Source organism: Dermochelys coriacea, chromosome 8 (genome assembly GCF_009764565.3).
Source record: "Dermochelys coriacea isolate rDerCor1 chromosome 8, rDerCor1.pri.v4, whole genome shotgun sequence".
Taxonomy (NCBI): domain Eukaryota; kingdom Metazoa; phylum Chordata; order Testudines; family Dermochelyidae; genus Dermochelys; species Dermochelys coriacea.
The window spans coordinates 16,422,213-16,444,249 of record NC_050075.1 but is presented as its reverse complement, the minus strand read 5'-3'; the positions used below and the strand labels follow the sequence as shown (position 1 = coordinate 16,444,249).

At 42.7% G+C, this 22,037-nt stretch overlaps 1 protein-coding gene across 4 annotated transcripts in view; it reads left to right on the top strand.

Moving 5' to 3' along the window:
* FGF1 (fibroblast growth factor 1) overlaps positions 1-22,037 on the top strand; it is a 67,239-nt gene that overhangs the window by 30,428 nt on the left and 14,774 nt on the right. For 3 of the 4 annotated variants that reach the window (XM_043491275.1, XM_043491274.1, XM_043491276.1), the window contains one exon: positions 21,271-21,472. In XM_043491275.1, the coding sequence (XP_043347210.1) occupies positions 21,304-21,472 (169 nt within the window). In that variant the 5' untranslated portion in view covers positions 21,271-21,303. Of the gene's footprint in view, positions 1-8,417; positions 8,463-21,270; positions 21,473-22,037 lie in introns of those variants that run through there. The other variant, XM_043491278.1, reaches the window with a different exon arrangement.

Below are 22,037 nucleotides of genomic sequence, written 5' to 3'. Positions count from 1 at the left end.
GCTACAGGCAAACAGCCCAGCAGGAACGGGCACCTCTGAATATCCCCTTAAGAAAAGCACCCTATTTCAACCAGGTGACCATGAATGTTATCACTCTCCTGAGGATAACACAGAGAGATAAAGAACGGATGTTGTTTGAACGCCAGCAAACATACACTGTAATGCTTTGTTCTACAATGATTCCCGAGTATGTGCTACTGGCCTGGAGTGGTAAAGTGTCCTACCATGGTGGACAGAATAAGCCTGCCCTCCCCAGAAACCGTTTGTAAAGGCTTTGGGAGTACATCCAGGAGAGCCGCGAATGCCAAGGCAAATTAATCATTAAACATGCTTGCTTTTAAACCATGTATAGTATTTTAAAAGGTACACTCACCAGAGGTCCCTTCTCTGCCTCGGGGGTTCGAGAGGCAGCCTTGGGTGGGTTCGGGGAGTACTGGCTCCAGGTCCAGGGTGAGAAACAGTTTCTGGCTGTCGGGAAAACCGGTTTCTCCACTTGCTTGCTGTGAGCTATCTACAACCTCATCATCATCATCTTCCTCGTCCCCAAAACCTGCTTCCGTGTTGCCTCCATCTCCATTGAAGGAGTCAAACAACATGGCTGGGGTAGTGGTGGCTGAACCCCCTAAAATGGCATGCAGCTCATCATAGAAGCAGCATGTTTTGGGCTCTGACCCAGAGGGGCCGTTCACCTCTCTGGTTTTCTGGTAGGCTTGCCTCAGCTCCTTAAGTTTCACGCAGCACTGCTTCAGGTCCCTGTTATGGCCTCTGTCCTTCATGCCCTGGGAGATTTTCATGAATGTTTTGGCATTTTGAAAACTGGAACATAGTTCTGATCGCACGGATTCCTCTCTCCATATAGCGATCAGATCCCGTACCTCTCGTTTGGTCCATGCTGGAGCTCTTTTGCGATTCTGGGACTCCATCATGGTCACCTCTGCTGATGAGCTCTGCATGGTCACCTGCAGCTTGCCACGCTGGCCAAACAGGAAATTGAAATTCAAAAGTTCGTGGGCCTTTTCCTGTCTACCTGGCCAGTGTATCTGAGTTGAGAGTGCTGTCCAGAGCGGTCACAATGGAGCACTCTGGGATAGCTCCCGGAGGCCATCTAATTGTGTCCACAGTACCCCAAATTCGACCCAGCAAAGCCGATTTCAGAGCTAATCCCTTTGTCGGGGGGTGGAGTAAGGAAATCGAGTTTAAGAACCCTTTAAGTGGAAAAAAAAGGGGTTAAATCGATCTAACGCTGCTAAATTCAACCTCAACACCTAGTGTAGACCAAGGCTAACTAGAGCACCTTTCTCACTTGCTCTTTCTCTTACGATCTCACTCATTATCCAGGGTATATGCACTGGTTTCTCTTTAATATAATTTGGAGTGATTTGGGGCTAGAGCTGTATGTGTTTATAGTTATGGAATCAGCTTTCCATTTACATTAAGAAAGCTGAAACCTTCTCTGTTTTAAATCAGGATTGAAGAGGTGGGTCTGAAATATAAAGTGCATGAGCATTTTTTGAGTAGGGCTCTGTATAAAAATATCTGCATATCAGGACTGTAATTCCTCAAGTGTTCAAAACTGGATACTGCTCATTTACTACTTGCTTTTTGTGGGGCTTTGTTTTATTTTGGTTAGAGGATTGAGAAGGGGTCATTCAGCCTTTTGAAAAATACCATCCTCTTCTGCTTTGGTATGAAACTACACAAAAGAAAATAGCACCAGTGTTTCAAACGGGGCACTGTTTTGCTTGGAGTCAGTGCAAGAGCAGCTGCATGATTCTGTCTGTTTGCGTGCAGCCTGTGGTTTATATGATCTTTTTCGCTAACGTTGTCACATGAAGACTTGACACAGCATGTACCTCTTTAGAGCTTCAGATCCCCTTCTTGGTGCGTTCATGTCTGGGGCAGAGAAGGACCAGAGTCAGATCCAAAACTTTCACCAAGGTTTGATAGGTCCCTACCCAGTGTTCAGTTTATGTCTCTCTCTAAACTGGAAGGAGGAAGGTAAAGCAACATCTGAGTGCATATATACCCCAGAGCTGGAGGCCTTCCCAGTTACTATTCAGCCAGGAACCTGCATAACCGACTGGATTTTATCAGCATAGCAGAAAGTACTTACATTTCAATCATTATTTTTTACCTAGAGAGACACTGGGTGACTTTCATGCCTGTTCAAATGACCAACACGAGGTCCTCACTTAGGCAGTATTTTGAGGGCTTACGTAGTGCTTAGGGCTTGTGCTAATCTTCTACAGAGGGGTGAGTGTCACCCTTTGGAAGGGTAATTTCCATTTCCATCTTGTGAAACCTGAGACTGATAGAAATGTCTCCATGAATAATAATAAATTCAAGTGAAAACTATGCTTGTTTGGCTTTAAATCCCTGCTACAGCATTTACAACCCAAATTTTACAGCCTTAGGCTTCAGAACCTTAAACTGGCCAGAAACAAAAGTGAAATTTACCAGTCTATTTTCATTGTCCTGGCTGAGAGATATGCAAAAAGGAAACAATCAGTTAGCATTAACCACAAAAAAGACATTTGATTTTTAAAACTCTTTAAATTTTAATTATGTACAGTGCTGAAAATAGATTCATAGAGTTTAAGGCTAGGAGACACCATTAAATCATTTAGTCCGAACTCCTGTGTATCACAGGCTATTAAATTTCAACCAGTTGCTCCTGCATTAAGCCCATTGTGTTTGAGCACTTGTGTTTGGCTAAAGCATCTCTTCCAAAAAAGAATCCAGTCTTGATTTGAAGACAACAAGAGACAGAGAAGCCACCACTTCCCTTAGTAGTTTGTTCCAATGGTCACTTACCCTCACTGTTAAAAATGTGTGCCTAATTTCTAATTTGAATGCGTCTTACTTTAGCTTCCAGCCACTAGTTCTTTTTATGCCTTTCTCCACTGGACTAAAGAGCCCGTTAGTACCACGCATGGAGAACTAGGAAACTTCTGATTTATTTTTATGAAAAAAAAAGTGACTGTTTCCCCTCTTCACTTGTATTGTTACTTGCTGAATACGAAGAGGTTAATTTCTTTCTGGAAGCAGGACAAGTATTTCAGTGACTGTCGGGGGATGTCACATAAGCACGAATGACCAAAGATTGTCAACTTGAGAATTGACTAATAGGATTATGGACTATTTAAAGACCATTTTTATCAGCTTGTAAGTGTTATATGTATGGGCTCAGGGGGCTGGTGGTGAAAAGCAGAAATTAAAATCATTGGGGGAGGGGGAGGGAACTAATGCAAATCCCCAGGCAAATAAACAAGCAGAGAGAAGGGTAACCCCTTCTTCCTCCCTGGAGGAAAGTGCATAGACTGGTTTTACCAGCTTTGGAGAAGCCTGGCAAAGGACTGAAAAACTGTATAAAGTGTCCGGCCTGATCCAGAAGGGAGTCATGGTCACCCAATCCAAGAGTTCCCCCCAAACCCAGAAGGGGGTGAAGAACACCAGAAGGAGCAGAGCTGATGGGTCAGGGGCAAGCTTGGGGGGATAGAACTGATGGGGGGCAAAGGGTGACTGGGCTGATGGGGAGGCAAGAGATAGGCAGAACTGATGCAGGAGCAGAACTGCTATGAGAATTGGGGGGCAGGTTTGTTTTAGGGGTTGGGGGACAGAGAATTAATTTGCTGGGCAGAAGACAGGTAGATAGAGGGGTGAGAGCTCCTGCAGCCAGAACCACGAGTCACCTTATTCAATAAGGAGAGTGGGGATCCACACACACACACCTCTCTCTCTCTCTCTGCCAGAAGACAGACCGAAAAGACACAATGTCATCATTTTAATAAAATCTCATGGTTTTATGGGCCAGACAAATGGTTTTTGATCTCAAGGTTGGCAACACTGTTCAGAATAGATAATATTGTGCTTTATGAAGGCTGGCAGGTCACTACTTAATTCTTGCCTTGGCCCTCGGAGAGAACAGTACAGCAGGTGTTGAACTAAACTCAGACTTGCTAAGGTGATAATGAATTGCAGGAGAAATTGCAGCCTAAATCTCCAGTCTAGAGGGAGAGGAAGGCAGGTTCCTGCCCAAAGAAAGGGGACAGCTAGAGGCTTCAGACCTGAGTGGGGTGCCCTCAAAGAGGCCACAACAGAGCCAGAGGTGCAGTTACCTCTGGAATTCTTATCGCTGCTATATTTTCCCTATGAAGGTACTTATACACTGTAGTCCCTCACTGGAATCATATCTCAAATAAGGAATTTTTTTTTCGGAGTTCTTATCTGACTGTTGGTTCAAGCAACTACAAAATAAAACAGCAATTACATTGTGCAGTTATTAGATAATAAATAAAGAAATAAGATATTGAGCAAGAGAATATGGGGCAGAATTCTGCCAGACAGTGTTTCCTAGAATTTAACATGACACGGTACGCAGTCCCTTATACTAGCCCCTCAGCACTAGTACAGTTAACGCCCTATGGATTTCCAGGGTTGTAAATCAATATTGAGCTTATAGCCAACCCAGAAACAATGGAGTCCTATCTGGAACAACTCCACCTGATACTACACTTGGAGAAGCTTCATAGTTGAGTGATGATATATTTAGTGATGGTGAACCACAAGTTTAGGACATATGGATTATCTTGGATTAGAAACAAAAATTTACATTCCAACACTCCTGAACTATGGGGCAGGGGAGTTGTTTAAAATCTGGATCCAAATTCAGATCCAGATTTTGCAGCCTGTGCTAAGTTTGGATGCTTTTCTGAACTCTAGCTGTGGGAGTATTCACAGTTACACCCAACACCACATGAAAATTCCCTATGTTCATTGTTCACTATGAAATCAAGACTTGGAATGTGTCAGGGAGCAGATCTGCTGAGGCTCCAGAACCTTTTGTGTAAACCTGGGACTGGCCGATGGTTCAGCATTGCCTTCAGGAGTGAGGTGTGGTTTCATGGAGTTTTGATGGGGAAACCAGGTGAAACTTGGCCGTTTTGACTGAGATTTGCTTGGAGATTTGGGGTTCGTAGTTGGGTGAAATTTCAGTGAGGGTTTTGAGTGCACCAGGAATGCCAGATCAGGGCCTTCGCGAAATAGCGATAGCAAAATCTTTGGGCTGGATTCTTTGATTTTGCTTCTACCCCCATTGTATTGGACAGAACCTATCAGTGAACCAACCACAAACAACTGAGCATTTATGTCTTCATCACCGAATACACAGGGACCGAGACAGAAGAAAAGGGAGAGAAACTCCCTGGAGAAAGGTGTCTATAAACAGAACCTTAAAATACAACTGTTCAAAGTCTCCTCCTGGCCTTGAGATGAGCTGTGAGCGCCTGTTTGCCTGTTTCTGGGAAGACCAAGCAGAAGGAAGTGGCTAAGTGGTGTGCAAGTACATACGTGGGAGCAGCCACACCTGCAGTGAAACACTAAACAAACCTGGGCTGTATTGCTTTTGTGGTCTGACATTTAGCCCTGTGTCCTGCAGGGGAATTGGAGTGGGGGTGGAAGGGGGAAAATGGTGACATTTGAGAGTATGATGAGTGTTTCGTCCCATTTAACCTTCCTGCCTGGAGACCTGCTTGGGATGAGGGAGTCAGGAAGAAGAACGGCCTTTTGCATCTCTATAGAGCCACTGCTTCTAGGATCCCAAAGTGCTTTGCAAATAGAGTGACCCCATGAGGGATCAACAAAAATCATTTCCTTGCCTGCTGTTAAAGATGGGGCTTAATTGCGCTCTGCATCTGAGGATACTTTGAGGCAGGAAGTATCATCAGGTCAGAGGTTGCCTTATAAAGGTTATGTCCTTGTACAGTTCTCCTTGTATTAATTCATTAATGCCATTCTAGAGCCCATAACCATAGTTCCTGCACCGCACAGTGCCGACATTGAGGCATATTTCCCATGTCTAGGGAAATAATATCCCATGACCTCACAGAGCACAACAACTTTTAAGAAGGTCATACATTAAATCAGTGTCAGCTCTGGGATTGGAACCTAGGGTTTCTGATTGCCAGACGCATGCTTTAGCCACTAGACCCCGGTGGCCAAACTGCAGCTTGTGAGTCTCATGTGGCACTTACAGTTAAAAGTGCGGCTTGCAGAGCCCGCCCCCCCCCCCCCCGATTCTCTACCTGCCACACTGGGGCAGGGGGAGCTCGGGGCTTCTGCCATGCAGCAGGGTAGTGGGGCAAAGGGTTTCGGCCCTGCAGGGAAGGGGGTGTCTTGGGACTTCAGCAGGAACGGGGCTGAAGCCCTGAGCCCCAGCAGGCACACCCGTCTCTCAAATTTCTGAAGATTATCGTTTGTGGTTCGGAGGGTCAGTAAGTTTGGCCACCCCTGCATTAGACCATACTGCTGCATGGACATAAGAACTATGTATCCTTAACGATCTGCCTCGTGCATTAGGAATGCACACTGAGTACCCAATCAGCATGGCTTACTGTGTTTGTCAGGCAAGAATGGGCCAAGGGGTTATTTATATAGAGGGGTTTATATATAGAGAGAGGTTATTTTTTAGCTTTAAAACTCTTAAAACATTATTTTTTCCTCCCAAGCCCTGTGAGATCAGAATCATGTCTGTTTTACAGGTGGTGAAACTGGATGCAAAAGAGCTAAGTGTGCAACACCCTATAACACCAAAAACTGTCCACAGCCCAGAGCACAATTAGCTACTCTGCAACAACAAACTGATACATATGGCCCACTGCTCAAGGGCAGTAACAAACCACTCACTGTCCACAGCCCAGCATTCATGAGCAACCCCACGATAACAAAACATATGCTAGTAGAGAATAAAGAGATTTCAGTTCTAAGCTTTAAAGGGCTTATTATAAACAACAGGAATAAAAACCTCTATTTTAAGATGACTGATGATGGTACCTCAAGCCTTTTAATACTGTTTGGAATCCTAAGGGCTGTGGGTTGGGGGTATGTCAGAAGGGGGAAGACTCATTTTGTTATGGTAGGTCCCTGCCTATAGTTTGGTGTTTTCTGTTGTCCATAATGAGTAATGACACTTTCCATTTTAAACCAAGAGGCTAGAGCATCAGTTGATGTGGGTTTCAGGCAGAAAGCTGGATACACGATTACTCAGAAAACAGGCAGAGTAAGCCAACGCTATTTCCCCCCGGCTCAATAAACCATAAGTTGTTTTTCTTCTGGAGCCTAAAGATAATGTAAACCCAAACTATTGGCCTTTAGTAATTTCCAGGCACAACTGCTACAAAGAGCAATTGGGCTCTTAGTTGTCCATGGAGAAGTCTGGCTGGCATTTTTATGGTATCACCTCATCAGACATGCTGACAAGGCCCTGAAGCAAGGTATTCATGCATGATGTGCTTTCTACTTGATTACCAAATAGTCTCAGACACTGACAAGGAATCCCTCCTGTCTAACTGTTCAGAGGAGACAGGTGGTGCCAGAAACAGAACTGGGAAAGGTACTGCCTTTGTTAGGAGATATTACACTTTAGCAGACTGCTCCTCAGTCAGGGTCTCCACTGGCTTTACTGACTCGCTTGCCACCAGGTAGGAAAATATCTTTCATTCTGCTTATGGGCTGCACTGGGCGGGATCACTTGGTTTCAAAGGAAAGGACAGTGGAGATTACTGTTTTATGTAGATCACAATGTGGAACTTGATGCACAGCTAGTGCTAAGGACTTAGAATAAAGGGTCTGTGATGGAATGATACAGTATTCCTTTTCTTCTGAAGGGTAGACCACATAGTGGTTTGCAAAGAGAAGGAATCCACAACTTGCACTCAGTTCTATCTGTTACAATAGCAGAGACAGTAGCATTAACCAAGGCCAATTGCCTTAGGATTGCGGGAGATAATTTCCATGGGCAACCAAGGCACTGCCTCCCTAGCTGGCAACTGACAGTTCCCATTCTCTCTGAAGTCCATATGATAATCAGGCACCTCCATTAATAGATAGATCCAAAGCCAGAACCCTGGATCTCAACACTGCTGACCATGCAATTGTTCAGGCCAATCTTTACAAAAGGGCCATTCCCTGCAAGATGCTAGGCACATCTCGGGGCACTCAGCATCTTGCCAAATAGGACATACTATTCTTTGTTCAATAAATACCATTAATTATTGTTTTTAAAAAACTCTTTTTTCTTTCTTCTTGGAGAAGGGGGGGCAGGGAAGCAGCCACCAAGTGCTCCTTGGAAGGACTGTGAGGAATAATGAAACCACACCCCAAGGCATAGAGGTGTCCCCTTTAAGAATGTAGGTTCAATGTATCTTCCACTACATTCTTGACTGGCAAAACAGAGCTTATGCTCTGCTGTGTCCAGTGTATTCTTGCCACACAATAGGCCCCAGAAATCTGGTTTGTGTTGGGAGTCAGCAGTTAAAGCCCTCACATGAGACAATGGGATTTACTTAGGCAGCTAGAGTTACTTGTATGTGTGTCTGTCTGTTTTTTGGTTTGAACCATCCTTCCAGAGTGGAGTAAAGTTCTGGAGCTGGAATTGACTTTAGATCAATAATCACAGTGAAGGGGTGAGTGTGTGTATGTTATGGGGAGGCTGGCGAGAGGGGGCCAAGCAGGCAAACATGCCTTTGAAATGCAGTTTTTAAATTACTGGAGCTCTTCATAAATCATCATTCCCATGGGCCTTTCCACTGAAATGGTGATTAACCCTTAACCCCTGCAGTTCCACACTTGCACAGTCAGGGCCAGATTCAGTTTCTCCTTTGCTGTGCTGGGTGCAGGAAAGAGGAAAAAGGGGCAAAAGTGGTGTTGGAGTAGTATAAAGGGGCTGCAGCATTGGCAGAAGTCTTAGATTTTCACAGTACACTGATAGCATCTTATAGAATCCAGGCTTGTGACTGCAGGGCCTACAGGTAGCACTAGGAGCTGTTAAGGAATGAATGGCAACATTCTTGGGGGGCTCTCTAGACTAGAACATATTTTCCAACAATGCAAGTATGGACTGAGGATGTTGCCTTAGCCCTCACAACTATTCCAGAAATAAGTTCTGGGTTTCCTGCTCTGTTGAGTATCCTGTTCCTAATGTCTGGTAGGGTCCCACTTCCTCTGCTGAGCCACTCAGCCTTCATGATTATGGGCTGTACATGTATTGTACATGCGCCTGGTGGGGGCTTGCCAAGAAATGTACTTTGGGCTGCTCGACCCCTACAGTATTTGTCCATCGTGGGTTAGCATCCCTTGGCCTTGCTCTTTATCTGTTTTTATTTTGACACATCTGGGCTTCTGTCATGAGGCACTCCTCATGGAGAAGATAATTGTTGCTATTTACATGAAATCAAGAAATAAATTCAGTGACACAATTACAGTCCTGCCTGTTTCACCCAAATCTAATAAGCTCTCATTAGAATTATTATGTTCAATAATGACACGTTTCAGAGTAGCAGCCGTGTTAGTCTGTATTCACAAAAAGAAAATGAGTACTTTTGGCACCTTAGAGACTAACAAATTTATTAAGCTTTCGTGAGCTACAGCTCACTTCAGAGTTTTGGGGGAAGGCGTAACCTCAGAGATTACTTGCAAAAGATAACAACTTCAGTCGCACTTTTTATTAAGATAAAAAGGGTTAATAAATGATTTATACCTGTTTTATTAAATAGTTAATCAATTGTTATAGATTGTTAGATTGGAACAGGTCAATAGATTACTATAAACCAGGGTTGTAAACAATCTGTAATGCCTTCTGATGATGTGCTTCTAATGATCTCTAACCTCACGCTACTCATGTTTATAATATGCTCATAACATCTATTAATCATTTATTAACCCTTTATAAGCCTTTTAATAATAAAACCTTAATATAAAGTCTGACCATAATTTCAGACTGGAAGGACCAGATTTTCGAAAGGTATTTAGGCGTTGCTCCATTCAGCATTGGAATGCCTAGTGTTCCCATTGGCATAGGTAATCCACTTCCTCAAGAGGCAGTAGCTAGGTCAATGGAAGAATTCTTCCATCAACCTAGTGCTGTCTACACCGGGAATTAGGTCAGTATAGCTACATCTCTCAGGGTGTGAAAAAATCCACATCCCTAAGGCTTTGTCTATACTGGAACTTCATCGGAAAAACTTTTGTCGTTCAGGAGTTTAAAAAAACCATACCCCCCCAAACGACAAAAGTTTTACTGACAAAAAGCACCGGTGTGAACAGTGCTTTGTCAGCAGGAGCACTCTACTGATGACAAAGCTGCTGCCACTCGTTGGGGGTGGAAGTTTTGTGCCGGCGGGAGAGCTCTCTCCTGTAGACAAACAGCAGCTACACTGCGCGCCTTTTAGCAGCACGGCTGTAGCGGCACAGTGGTATCGCTAAGAAGTGCATAGGGTAGACAAAGCCTAAGACACATAGCTATACAGATGTAAGTTTCTAATGTAGACCAGGCCCAAATAACCGATTGACTTTCAGTAGGACTTAGATGTTGCAGTTCTGGGTGGGGCAACACCTAACCACCAGTAAAGAATGTGGGCCTAAGTTTTTGGTGGCAGGGATTATCTCTGTTTATCCACACCACCCAGCAAAATGGAACCCCAATCTGGGTTGGAACCTCTGGATGCTACAGTAAGATAAATATTTAGGTAATAATAAAGAGCTCAATCCTCAATTATTCCAAAGAAGGCTCAAAGCCACCTTCCTGCCTCACTCAATCCTGGAACAAGCTGGGGGCAGAACCAGCCCTTGGCACAAGTTAAGATGACTTGAGTTAACACTGGTTGGAGCAGTATCCTAGGGACCGTTCTGCTGGCCCAGGGCGACTGGGGGTACACACCGAGCGACAGCAAGTCTCAGGGCTTCAGGCAGCAGACTTGCGTTCATGCCATGGTGCTAAAAATAGCTCTGTAGACTCTGTGGCTTGGGCTGCAGCTCAGGCTCAGAAGCCCTGGGAGGGGGATGGGCTCCAGAGCCCAAGTTCCAGTCCAAGCCACAATGTCCACATAGCTATTTTTAGCACCGTAGCGTGAGCCCGAGTCTGTCGACGGGGGCCTTGAGACTCGCTGCTGCGGGCTGCCACTCACTGCGTAGATGTACCCTTGGAACAAAGCCTGATTTGGCTTTGCCCCCTCATGTCCCAGGAATGCCTCCACACCATTGGGGGAATTCCCTTAGGTCAATTCCCATTGAGCAGCAGAAAGGGACTTACTCTAGGGAAAGGATCTAGTGAATAATAATAGGAATAATTAGAGCTTGACTAATGCTTCCGGACAAGGAAGGAAATAGCTGACAATGATAAGAATTACCACCAGATGTCACCATTTCAGGCAGCTTTATAGAGTTTTCAAAGGACAAGCAAAACCAAGGTAGCAACAAACTAAACAAAAGCTAAATTAAATAAACATAGATTTAGTTTGTTTACTAAAGGTCCCATCTTCCTGCTACCTTAGACACTGAGTAATTTTGTTAGTAATGTGGGTTACAGCAAACACATCAAAGGAGAGGCAGAAAGATAACCTGCCCGTGTTCAGGTTTATATTTCCCACGCAAACCTGAGGGAAAAACAATTATTCAAAGAAAATATAAGAATTGTGGGGAGGGAATTGTCTCACTGCCTATGCAACAGCCCTAGAAATCTGGTTTTAAAAGAATAAGGAGATCAGCTTTTCTATAGTTGGCTTCTATATCGGAAGGCTTTACTGCCTTCCAATTTTTAGTTATCGTTGTCTCAAAAGTTGCTGGGCATTGTCAGTGATCAAGAGGGCTGGTCATACTCTTAATTCCAATCTTGAAAAAAATAAGAATTCTCAAGAGTGTGGGGATAGATGAATTCTGAGCCTGATAATGTACAGCATTGTTTTATTATGTTCCATCTTAAAAAGACAGTCAGAGAGTGTCTTTTTAATGCAAAGGTACATCAAAAGGTGGGATATGGCCCAGAATGTTTAATGCTCTGATTAAAGAAAATTCCATGCAAGAACACAAGAGACACATGTATGGGTAGAATATAACAGTAATGGCTGTTGACTGCCCCATAATATTGGAGTAGTATAAAGCAACTAATGAACTTGGAAAAAGAAAAGGAGTACCCGTGGCACCTTAGAGACTAACAAATTTATTAGAGCATAAGCTTTCGTGAGCTACAGCTCACTTCATCGGATGCATTTGGTGGAAAAAGCAGAGGAGAGAACTTGGAAACTCCTTGGTAAAATCTAGTCCTTCCTTTACATAGATTGTCATTATTTTTCCTAGGTGAGAAACAATAAAAGGAAAGAATTCCTAGAATTTGTGATGCAGAAAATTTCTAACTAGTGGGTGGAATTTTTTCCAGCATACTTCGACTCCTTGGATCTTTTTTCTCACCATGACCAATTCCCCATTGCAAAGGTGACATTCAATTCCACATTAGTAAGTAAACAGCATTTCAGGAATCTATCAGGACAGACAATGGATGGCCTGGAGCCAGAGTCCTAAATACTTTTAAAGTATTTTACTTGTCATAACTGCTTCCCATTCTCGAGTGATAGATAAACATCCTAGGAAGTTCCTGGTTAATCCCTCTGCCTGGAGTGAAAAGTGGGAAGGGGGTAGGAGTACTTAGGTAGAGGTATGATTTGATTATGCTAGACAACATAGTAATGCCAAAGGGGCTTCGGCACATTGCTGTAAATATTCTGCAACTTATTTGTTTTAATAAGAAGAGTAGCAATTCTCTCAGGGTCTGATTCAAAGTTCATTGAAATCAATGCGAGTCTTTCCATCGACTTCAATGAGCTTTGGACTAGGTCCCTGATCATGTTATTGTTAGTCCTCCACAGAGAAGTATCCTAAAAAACAAAGGCTGATTTTAGATTACCTCTTTTTCACTGGGGACAATGGAATTTTTATTAATAGGCTGTTGCTATGAACATAAGATTTAGGAGTCTGTTCTCCTTGCCCTATGCACACAAGTCCAATTAATGCCAACAGGAATTTCAAGTGCTTATAAAGAGACTGGTCAGAAAACAAAGAGGCTCTCTTGGCCCATTATTGGATCGCAGTGCAGCATGTCGAGTATTAACTCTAATGCTGCATTTCAGAAGGTCAGGAAATCAGGCAGCATCCCTTCTGCCACAGCAGGAGTCAGGTTGCCTTCAGATAATGAGAATTTATTTCTATGAGAGGGTTGTAATGTTTCTGACAGCAGGTGATGGTTTTGTTTTCATGTGTGAATGTATCCAATAATCAGTAGCTCTGCACCATCAGGGAACAAACTTTACTGCTGTACACAGCAGCTTCTAAACAGAACTGTTTCACAACTGGCAACACAGCATCCCTCATGATCTGACTGACTATACATTCAGTTGTTAAACAGAAGGTTAGACTATTGGTAACAGAGTAGCAGCCGTGTTAGTCTGTATTTGCAAAAAGAAAAGGAGTACTTGTGGCACCTTAGAGACTAACAAATTTATTTGAGCATAAGCTTTCGTGAGCTACAGCTTATGCTCACATAAATTTGTTAGTCTCTAAGGTGTCACAAGTACTCCTTTTCTTTTTACTATTGGTAACATCGCCATCTAGTGACCCTCATAGTACCAACATCTGTTTCCCACCAGGACCAAAATTATGAATAAAACCAATCCTTCTCTTCAAGCAAATCTAAAATACAGGTGCAAACTCCAATTTCACAGACAGTGACACAGTGAAGATGGTACACATATTCATGAGAACACAGATACTGGATTCTTCTCTGATTTTTTTTATGCAACATTTTCTGTGAGCACTGCAACATGTTGAGCGAATAGATTTTTAAAACATAATTCTATAGTAAGTCTGTTTACCAAAAAACAGAACATACAAATGTATATATTGAGAGATTAGTTGCATGCAATATTTACAAAGGAATAGGCCTCAATATTATTACACAATATTGCATACACATCACATAGCTAGAATAAGTTTTAGCAGGTTACTGAGTTGATAAGTAGTCACTGACGTGTGATGAGAAAGGTATGCCCATTTCTTTAAAAACTTGTTAAAATTATGCTATTCATGGGTTACTAGCATTCTATAGGTACTGAAGTTTAATGGCCAATTTCTGTTCCCATTTATTCCAAATTTACACTGCTGTAACAGAGGCTACGTCTACACTAGAAACTTCAAAGTGCTGCTGCGGGAGCGCTCCCATGGCAGCGCTTTGAAGTGTGAGTGTGGTCACGAGAGCTCTCCCAGCGCTGCTGGTAATCCACCGCCACGAGGGAAATAGCTTCGAGCGCTGGGAGCGCGATTCCCAGCACTCGGAGCCTGTCTACACTAGCGCTTTAAAGCGCTCAGACTTGCTGCGCTCAGGGGAATGATTTTTCACACTCCTGAGCCAGCAAGTTAGAGCGCTATAAAATGTAAGTGTAGACAAGCCCAGAACGTGGCCCCTATCAGGTTAAGATTCTTCTAGTTCTACATGATAATCACTTCAATGACAAATGATTATCAATTACACTTTTGTCACTGATGCGTCCAAACTTATATTGTAGATCTGCTTATTTTAGACTCTCCAGAACATTTTTTATTCCCTTTATAAAGGACAATATCTCTAGCCAAGTACTGTTTTAGTGCATTTAATTCAAACCCAAATCTGTCTTTAAGACATGGTCAATGGGACATGGTTTTGTGCATGTAACCCAGTGTTTCTATTTAAGAAAATTGAAAACCTAGGCTCACTTTGAGATTGTAGCCCTTCAGCATCAACAGAGGGCCTGCAGAAGAGCGACTCAATGTAGGAACCACAGTCCAATTATCCTAGAAGGCTCCATTTCTGGTTGGCTCTTCAGTACAGACAGAGCTAATCTACTGAGCTGCAGTTGCCAGACTAAGGAACTGATTCACTGTGCTGTACTTGAAATTAGTATGCAAATCTTCTCAAGCTGATCTCGAAAAGTAGGGCTGTGGAGAAAGGTTTGCTAGGTTGGGTGAGTGAGGAGAAGTCAGAGGAGACAAGGCAGTTGAAAGGAGCTGTTGGAGGGAGAGAGAGAGAGTTGTTGAGGGAGAAAAAGACAGAAAGTTTATCAACAATACAGGCACCAGCAGTGCAAACTTCCCCATGTTGCCCCACCAAATCTGCTCCGGGCCACTTGACCAGTGGAGATTTAGTATTGTGGGCACCTGTTCAGTTTGAACCAGACAGAGGCCAAAAATGTACTTCACATAGACCACCAAGCAGCCATCAGACTAGAAATAAATATCTAGTTGTTGGATAGCACTTTTCATCAGTACATCACACCTACTTTACAAAGGAGGTTTTACAGATGGGGAAACCGAGGGATAGATTGTGGCAAAGTGACTTGTCTACTGTCACACAGCAGGCCAATAGCAGAGCAGGAAATAGAACCCAGGTCTCCCATATCCCAGCCCAGCAGTCTATCCGCTAGACCAATTTAAGCCACAACTGGTCTAGTCTGGACTTGACCCAGCAATCTAGAGGTAAAAGGATCTTTTATCCCTTTAGCAATCATCTCACCCCTCCAGTTCCTCTAGTCACTTCTCCAATGCTATCTTTGTAAAGAGCAAAGAAAGCAATACTTTTTGTCCAGTGAATTCTGTACTAATTTTGAAATAGGAAATGCATATGATGGTGAAAAGAAAAGGACATCACTCGTTTTCCATAAACCCCACATTTTGTCTGTTATTTTTGAACTAATCCAAAGGATTAATAGGTTACATATGACTAGAGATGGACCTGAGCTGTAAGATTCAGCTCCAACTTTGAAGCTGCTGGCTTGGCCCACTGCAGAGGGAATGAAATCCAAACTTTTGAAAAGTTCTTGGGTGTTTGGATCCCAGCCCCATCTGTACTCATTACCTAAAGCGGCCTGCATGCTCTTAAGCTCCATGTGCTAAAATTTTAAAAGGGCATGATTACAGTTGACATTCACAAACCACAGGTTCAACCTTCCTTTAAAAGCATCTCTCCTCCCCATCAAAAGGTAACTTCTAATTCTTAAAGTTTTAATGTCTTCCTTTGCAATCCCAAAACAAGGGCTGTAATGATGCTAAAATCCCATTTCTTTGCTGGTGACATGTTAAAAAACAGAGGGCACTGGGCTTCTTGTGCACAATGTGATTGCAGAGCAACCACATCCCATCTTCAGCTCTGCGGATTTGCATTGTATTTGTAAACAGAGACTAGTGAAATGCAAAAGAAACCAGATGTCCAACTGTCTCATAAATCAAGCCTCTCAGATCTCAGTGGAGAAGTGAGGGGGTGTAGTTAAGATTCTGCTCTACTGATGATTAAGTTAATTCACTTTATGATAGTATTTGAACGTCACACCGTTGGATGGCCAAGACCAGCCAGATAGAGCTATGCAGTTCACTTTCAACCATGAAGGTTTTTACACACTCATCTTCTAAACCACTCTACATGATATCCAGGATGTCAAGCTAGCCACTGACTTCTTTATATGAATTCACAGACTCAGGGATTTTAAGGCTGGAAGGGACTGTGATGATAATCTTGTCTGACCTCCTGCTCAACATAGGCCATGGGAATGTCACCAACTGATTTCTGCCTCAAGAATATAACTTCTGATTGAGCTAGAGCATATTTTTTAGACAGACATCCAATCTTCATTTATGGGCTTCAAGAGAAGGAGAATCCACCACATCCATAAGTAAGTTACTTACTTTCACTTAATTGTAGCACATGGAGTCCACAAAAAACAAGAAGGGAAATCAAATCTAGAGAGGGAAGCGAGGATAACTACAAATAGTAGGTCTCTGGCATCTAGACACCAACCCAAATTAATTAGAAATGCCTAAATATTCAGATTCAGAATTACTGCCCTAATCCAACTCCTGGTGTAGATTTGTCAGGAATTGTGTGCCTCCTCCTCCTTATAGAATCTTTTCCTTTTGGACTATTTCATTCTCCCTGTGGGGCACCAAGTAACTGCAGGAAAGAGATGTCTCTCAGCTTAGCATCTTGGATACAGTTTTCTATTCCACTCCAAGTGATTTAATCATTAAGAGGTTAGGCCTTTACCCAGCAAAATAAGGCCTTTTATGTTGTCTTTGGTTTGAGTCCACTCTCACTCTTTCATTCCCATAAAACCTAACATAGTCTTGCCAAACTTATAATAGTAGAGCCATGAGTGGTACTGTGTGTAGAATACCAACTACATGGTCATAAAAGTATGAGAACAGTATTAGTGGCTAGAAAAGAGAGACAATGAGAGTGGAAAATAGTATTCATTCAACTTCTCTTGTGGAGTCAAAGTCAGCTGGCAAGCAAGAGCGTGTTCTAAAAATAGAGTAAATCCTTAAAGGAATAACGTGAAATTAAAGAAACAATCCAAGGCAGCCGCTCTGTTAAAGCTATCCATAGAGGCACTTGGATCTCCAGACAATCAAGTACATAAGGGAAACAAAGTAGTCTGTAACTCACTTATTTTGGCTACCGCAACAGTTTTCTGGGATCCTGTTTTGAAACTCTGGCCTTGGGATGTTCGTTTCTCATTTCTAACAATGTCATAAACTTTGCAAACTCCTGAGTTCCTTGTACCCTGGAACAAAGGTTCAAGACCAGCTTCAGTTCTAATAAGTGAAATGATTTTACAGGTCTTAGATTCATTCCCAGTGAAAAAAATAGCAGACAGCACTAAAGCCCTATATATAATTTGGAATGACTGATTTTTCAGAGAAAGCCTCAGAGGAAGTTGGTACTACAGGCTGAAATACTTTAGTTTTATCAATAGAGTGAGGGTGATCGCTCTGTAGAAAGTTTAGGTTTGGGAGCAGACAGTGTGGGAAGTTTCTAATTTATGCTGCCTGACTATTGTGTTAATAAAGACTTAAATGTTATAGTGGAACTGGAAAAAGTTCAGAGAATGGCAACAAAGATGGGTATAGAATGGCTTCCACACATGGAAATTAGGGCTATTCATCTTAGAAAAGAGACTATGGGGCGGGGAAGGGGTATGATAGGTGTCTTTAAAATCATGAATGGTGTGGGAAAAAAGTGTTATTTACCCTTTCCCAGATTACAAAAACCAGGGGTCACCCAATAAAATTAATAGGCAGCAGGTTTAATACAAAGGAGAGGATGTACTTTTTCATACAATGCAATGGTCAGGGATGCAACCCCATCCTCGGGGTAACTCTAAATCTCTGATGGCTAGAAGCCGAGAGATGAAGTCGGGGGAGGATCTCTACAAAATTGCCCTGTTCTGTGACACTGCCCCTACAGCTCTGGTCTAGCCACTGTTGGAAGACAAGATACTGGGCTAGAAGGAATATTGGTCTGACCCAGTCTGGCCATTCATATGTTCTTAGGCTCTTAGATACCAGAGTTAGCTTCAGAGCACTACCAAGAAAAGTTGGGCTTGTCCTTAACTGTCTTAATGCTTCTTTAATGAAGCCAACGCATGGGGCTGGACAAGCATCCTGTGCTATCCCATGTTACAGATATATCATCTTCAAAGTGGCAAATTCCAGAAAGAATGATTGCACTTCAAAGAATGCCACCGTGCGTTCATACAGCACAACTGCTACAAAAAATGTGAACCAGGAATCATCTCTGCTGAAACTGGAACCTGTGAAGTCCTGCTTCTAAAACACTAGAAGTCCAAATATGCCATTTCCAAGTATGCAGTTGCACTCACTCATTAGAGAAACAATGGCAGAACTGGACCTCTGGGTGGTTTCAAAATTAGGGAGAACCAAACAGCCTCCAATGTGGTTTTGGAAATTTTTGTCTGATAAAGGAATGCTTCCCAGGCTTTGTTCCAGAGAATGTAACTTATAAAACAAGTTCAAATCTATCCTGAAGGAACAGGGAAAGGTTTAAAATAATATGCTGTTGAGGCTCTGTGTAACATTCAGGTTTTTTTTGAGTACTAGTGATTTAGTACCAGAGCAAAATTTCATGAAGGCAGAGACAATGCTGTGAACTGATGATCGCCAGAAAGAATTTCAGGCTTGGAAAACACAGAACATATCAGTCTTGTCCTCTTTTTTCTTCCAGTATTTTCCTCTCCTGGGAAAACATTTTTCCCTAACAAAGACCGCAAAAGGCCACATTTAAGAAAGAAAGAAAATGAAAAAAGGTCTGAAATTAGTGTGTCTACCCGAGCTGGTTGAAATGTTTTGTTCAAGACATTTTTTTGATTAAATAACAAGGCTTTTTCATCTAAACAGAAATATCCACAGGAAATGTCCTTTTTGGACAATTTGTCATGTTTTTCTACAAAAACAACCTCCCCCACTCCAACTTTTTGGTTTTGGGGAACCAAAAATTGGGTCCAAAAAATATTTTTTCTGAGGTAGCAGTCTCCCTTTTGTAAATGTGATGTAATTCAGTTGCATCTGCAGATTTGAGTACTTGCAACCTGCAGTCAGGCATTCAGAGGTCAAGTACTCAGATTTGCACCTTCAATTTATTTCTAATTTAGGGGGCGTTCTAGGTACTTAGCTTCCCTCAGGTCAGGCTGTAAGTGCCAAGAGACAGCGGCATGCACACTACTAGGTACAGCATAGCTCTATCTCCTCTGTAATGCATTAGCAGCAGAATCAAAGCTAAACAGATGAGGTTTATAATATAGTGATGGGAAAACAATACAAATAAACGCTCTATGTTATATGTATGTTTGAATTACAGTGCGCGTTGTCTTCTTTCAGAGTAGCAGCCGTGTTAGTCTGTATTCGCAAAAAGAAAAGGAGTACTTGTGGCACCTTAGAGACTAACAAATTTATTAGAGCATAAGCTTTCGTGAGCTACAGCTCATCCGCTGTCTTCTTTGTGTCTATCAATTCACTTGTCTGTAAGCAATTAATATATAGAACATGGTATGTAAGACACTGGTTGCCTGAGATTTCACAATCATTTTCTAGACCAGAAAACTTCAGATAAGTAGGGATAACCTTGGAATAGCATATAAATTATTGGGTTCTTATCCAAATCAGTCCAGAGAACCTTTTGAAGTTGGCCCATCAGTAACACTAATATATTTGTGTCTGCAAATCAAGCTGCCACTGAGTTTGCTGTTTGCTCTGGAAGAATTTAATACTGGGAAAATTAGAGCCAGATGAGCCTGTGTCTCACTATAAATTCAGCTGATCTAAAGCCCTGGCTTGCAGAATTATGGGTCTTGTCAGCATCTCCATTGTGAAGAGTGTTGTGGTATCTGATTCTTGTGTGGTTCAAATGCCTTTGTTTTTGAACATTAAATTTGGCTAAAATGGGGGTCAGTGCGTCCTGCCAGGTACCTTTAAGAACAAAAAGAATGCGAGACACTGATGTTTGAATGTAGCACTTCGTATTTCTCAAAGCCCTTTTCCACAAGTGTTTCTTTGGACGTGGATTACAGAGTGTAATCCTTGAACACATAAATTCCCAGACATTTTTATTCAGAACTTCTTATAAAAAGGTGCCAGATTGTCAGCCTTGATGACCAAAGTCCTCTATCCATGGAACAGGTACAGCACTGGGAATGGCAGGGCAAGTGCTCTGCATAGGCCTTCCAGGACCCCTCATCCCCACTGGGAAAAGTCACCGTTACAGATTAGAGGGTAGTTCTTTCTCTCCAGACCCAATAAGTGCCAGATCCTGAGCAGGAGTAAAGCTGCACCTATTTACACCAGCTGAGGACTTGGCCCTCAGTCTTCAACATTTTTGCTGAGCCTTAATACCAAGGGTGCCTATTGCTACGATAATGTGATGAAGTCACTTGACCAGTGAACACTAGACTGACCCAACCACCTCATATTATATACTATGGATCACCAAGCAGGTATACCTTCTGGCCCTGCCTACCTGAGCTATCTCCAAACTGGTGTCCAAGAAGTGGAAAGGCTTCAACTCCCATTAGCAATCCCCTGAGGTACCCAATTCCTGTTCTGTTAACCCACCGTGTGCTGTGTTATTGCGGTGGTACGAAGTAGTACGTATTACGTAGTACACAATCTGTGTTGCAAAGTCTGGTCAGAATAGCTTAGGGGCTGAGTGAGAGTCATTAACTCAGAGATTCCCGCATCTTGTGGGCTTCAATCAGACACTGCATGGTTTTTTGAACAGTTTTTAGAGCATTTAATTTTAGTTCACATGTCAAGAGAGAGGAACGATAAATGTAAAAAGAAACGAGTCCCTATGATTCTGGCTAGAGCCAACAGGAAAGTGAGAAAGTGACCAAAAGCCCCCTCTCACTTTGGGACTATCAACATTTAAAGGAGCCCCACCTTTTGTAGTATGTCACTGCCTCATCCATTGTGCAAATCACCTGCAGAGGCTGTGGTAAAACAATTGTCAGTGACTCCTCTAGGTGTATCTAGGATCCTTCCCAGCCCCTTTAAAAATGTGGGTACAAGAAATGTGCTGCACACTTCAATGCCATTACTGCTATAAGCCTATTGAATTTCTTACAGTCTTGAAGACGTGCCACAGGGAGAGGCGCAGAGATGGCTGAAGGCGAAATAACAACGTTCACTGCCCTGACCGAAAAATTCAATCTTCCACTGGGGAACTACAAGAAGCCCAAACTCCTGTACTGCAGCAACGGAGGCCACTTCTTGAGGATACTTCCAGATGGCAAAGTAGATGGGACAAGGGACCGAAGCGACCAGCACAGTAAGCAAATCAGAAATGTGTGTCAGGACACAGCTCTTACTTGGCTTACATGACTAGTGCTGCCTTTACCTTACTGCCCCTTTTTCTCTGGGAGGTTGGCATTACACATCAGCCACTTTTCCAGCCAAGAAGGGATAGGTAGAGTATTTATGCTCTATGCCAGGTTCTCTCTCCTACCATGGCAACAAACCATCCAGAGGTTCAGCATGTGAAACAAGGCCTACTATATATACACTCTACAGAGACACAGGATGTACAGTACCTCACATTTGTCAAAATATGAAATATGAAATTAGTCATTAAAAAAATATACCAGAAAGACTGATCACAGCAGGAGAGACTGAAATTCTAACTGAAGCACAGTTACCAGTTTACACAGTTAGTTGGCAACTAGAAGAAAAGGGTTTAGGGGGATGTCCACATACTACATTGCAAACTCAGCAGTCAAACATGGTATCTGCATTTACCTCCAGCATGGTAGTAGGGTTGTTACGATGTTACAGCTGTGCCTTTTTTGCAGCTTAAGTCATGCTCTGGAATAAGTGTTAAGGCCCAGATTCCTAAG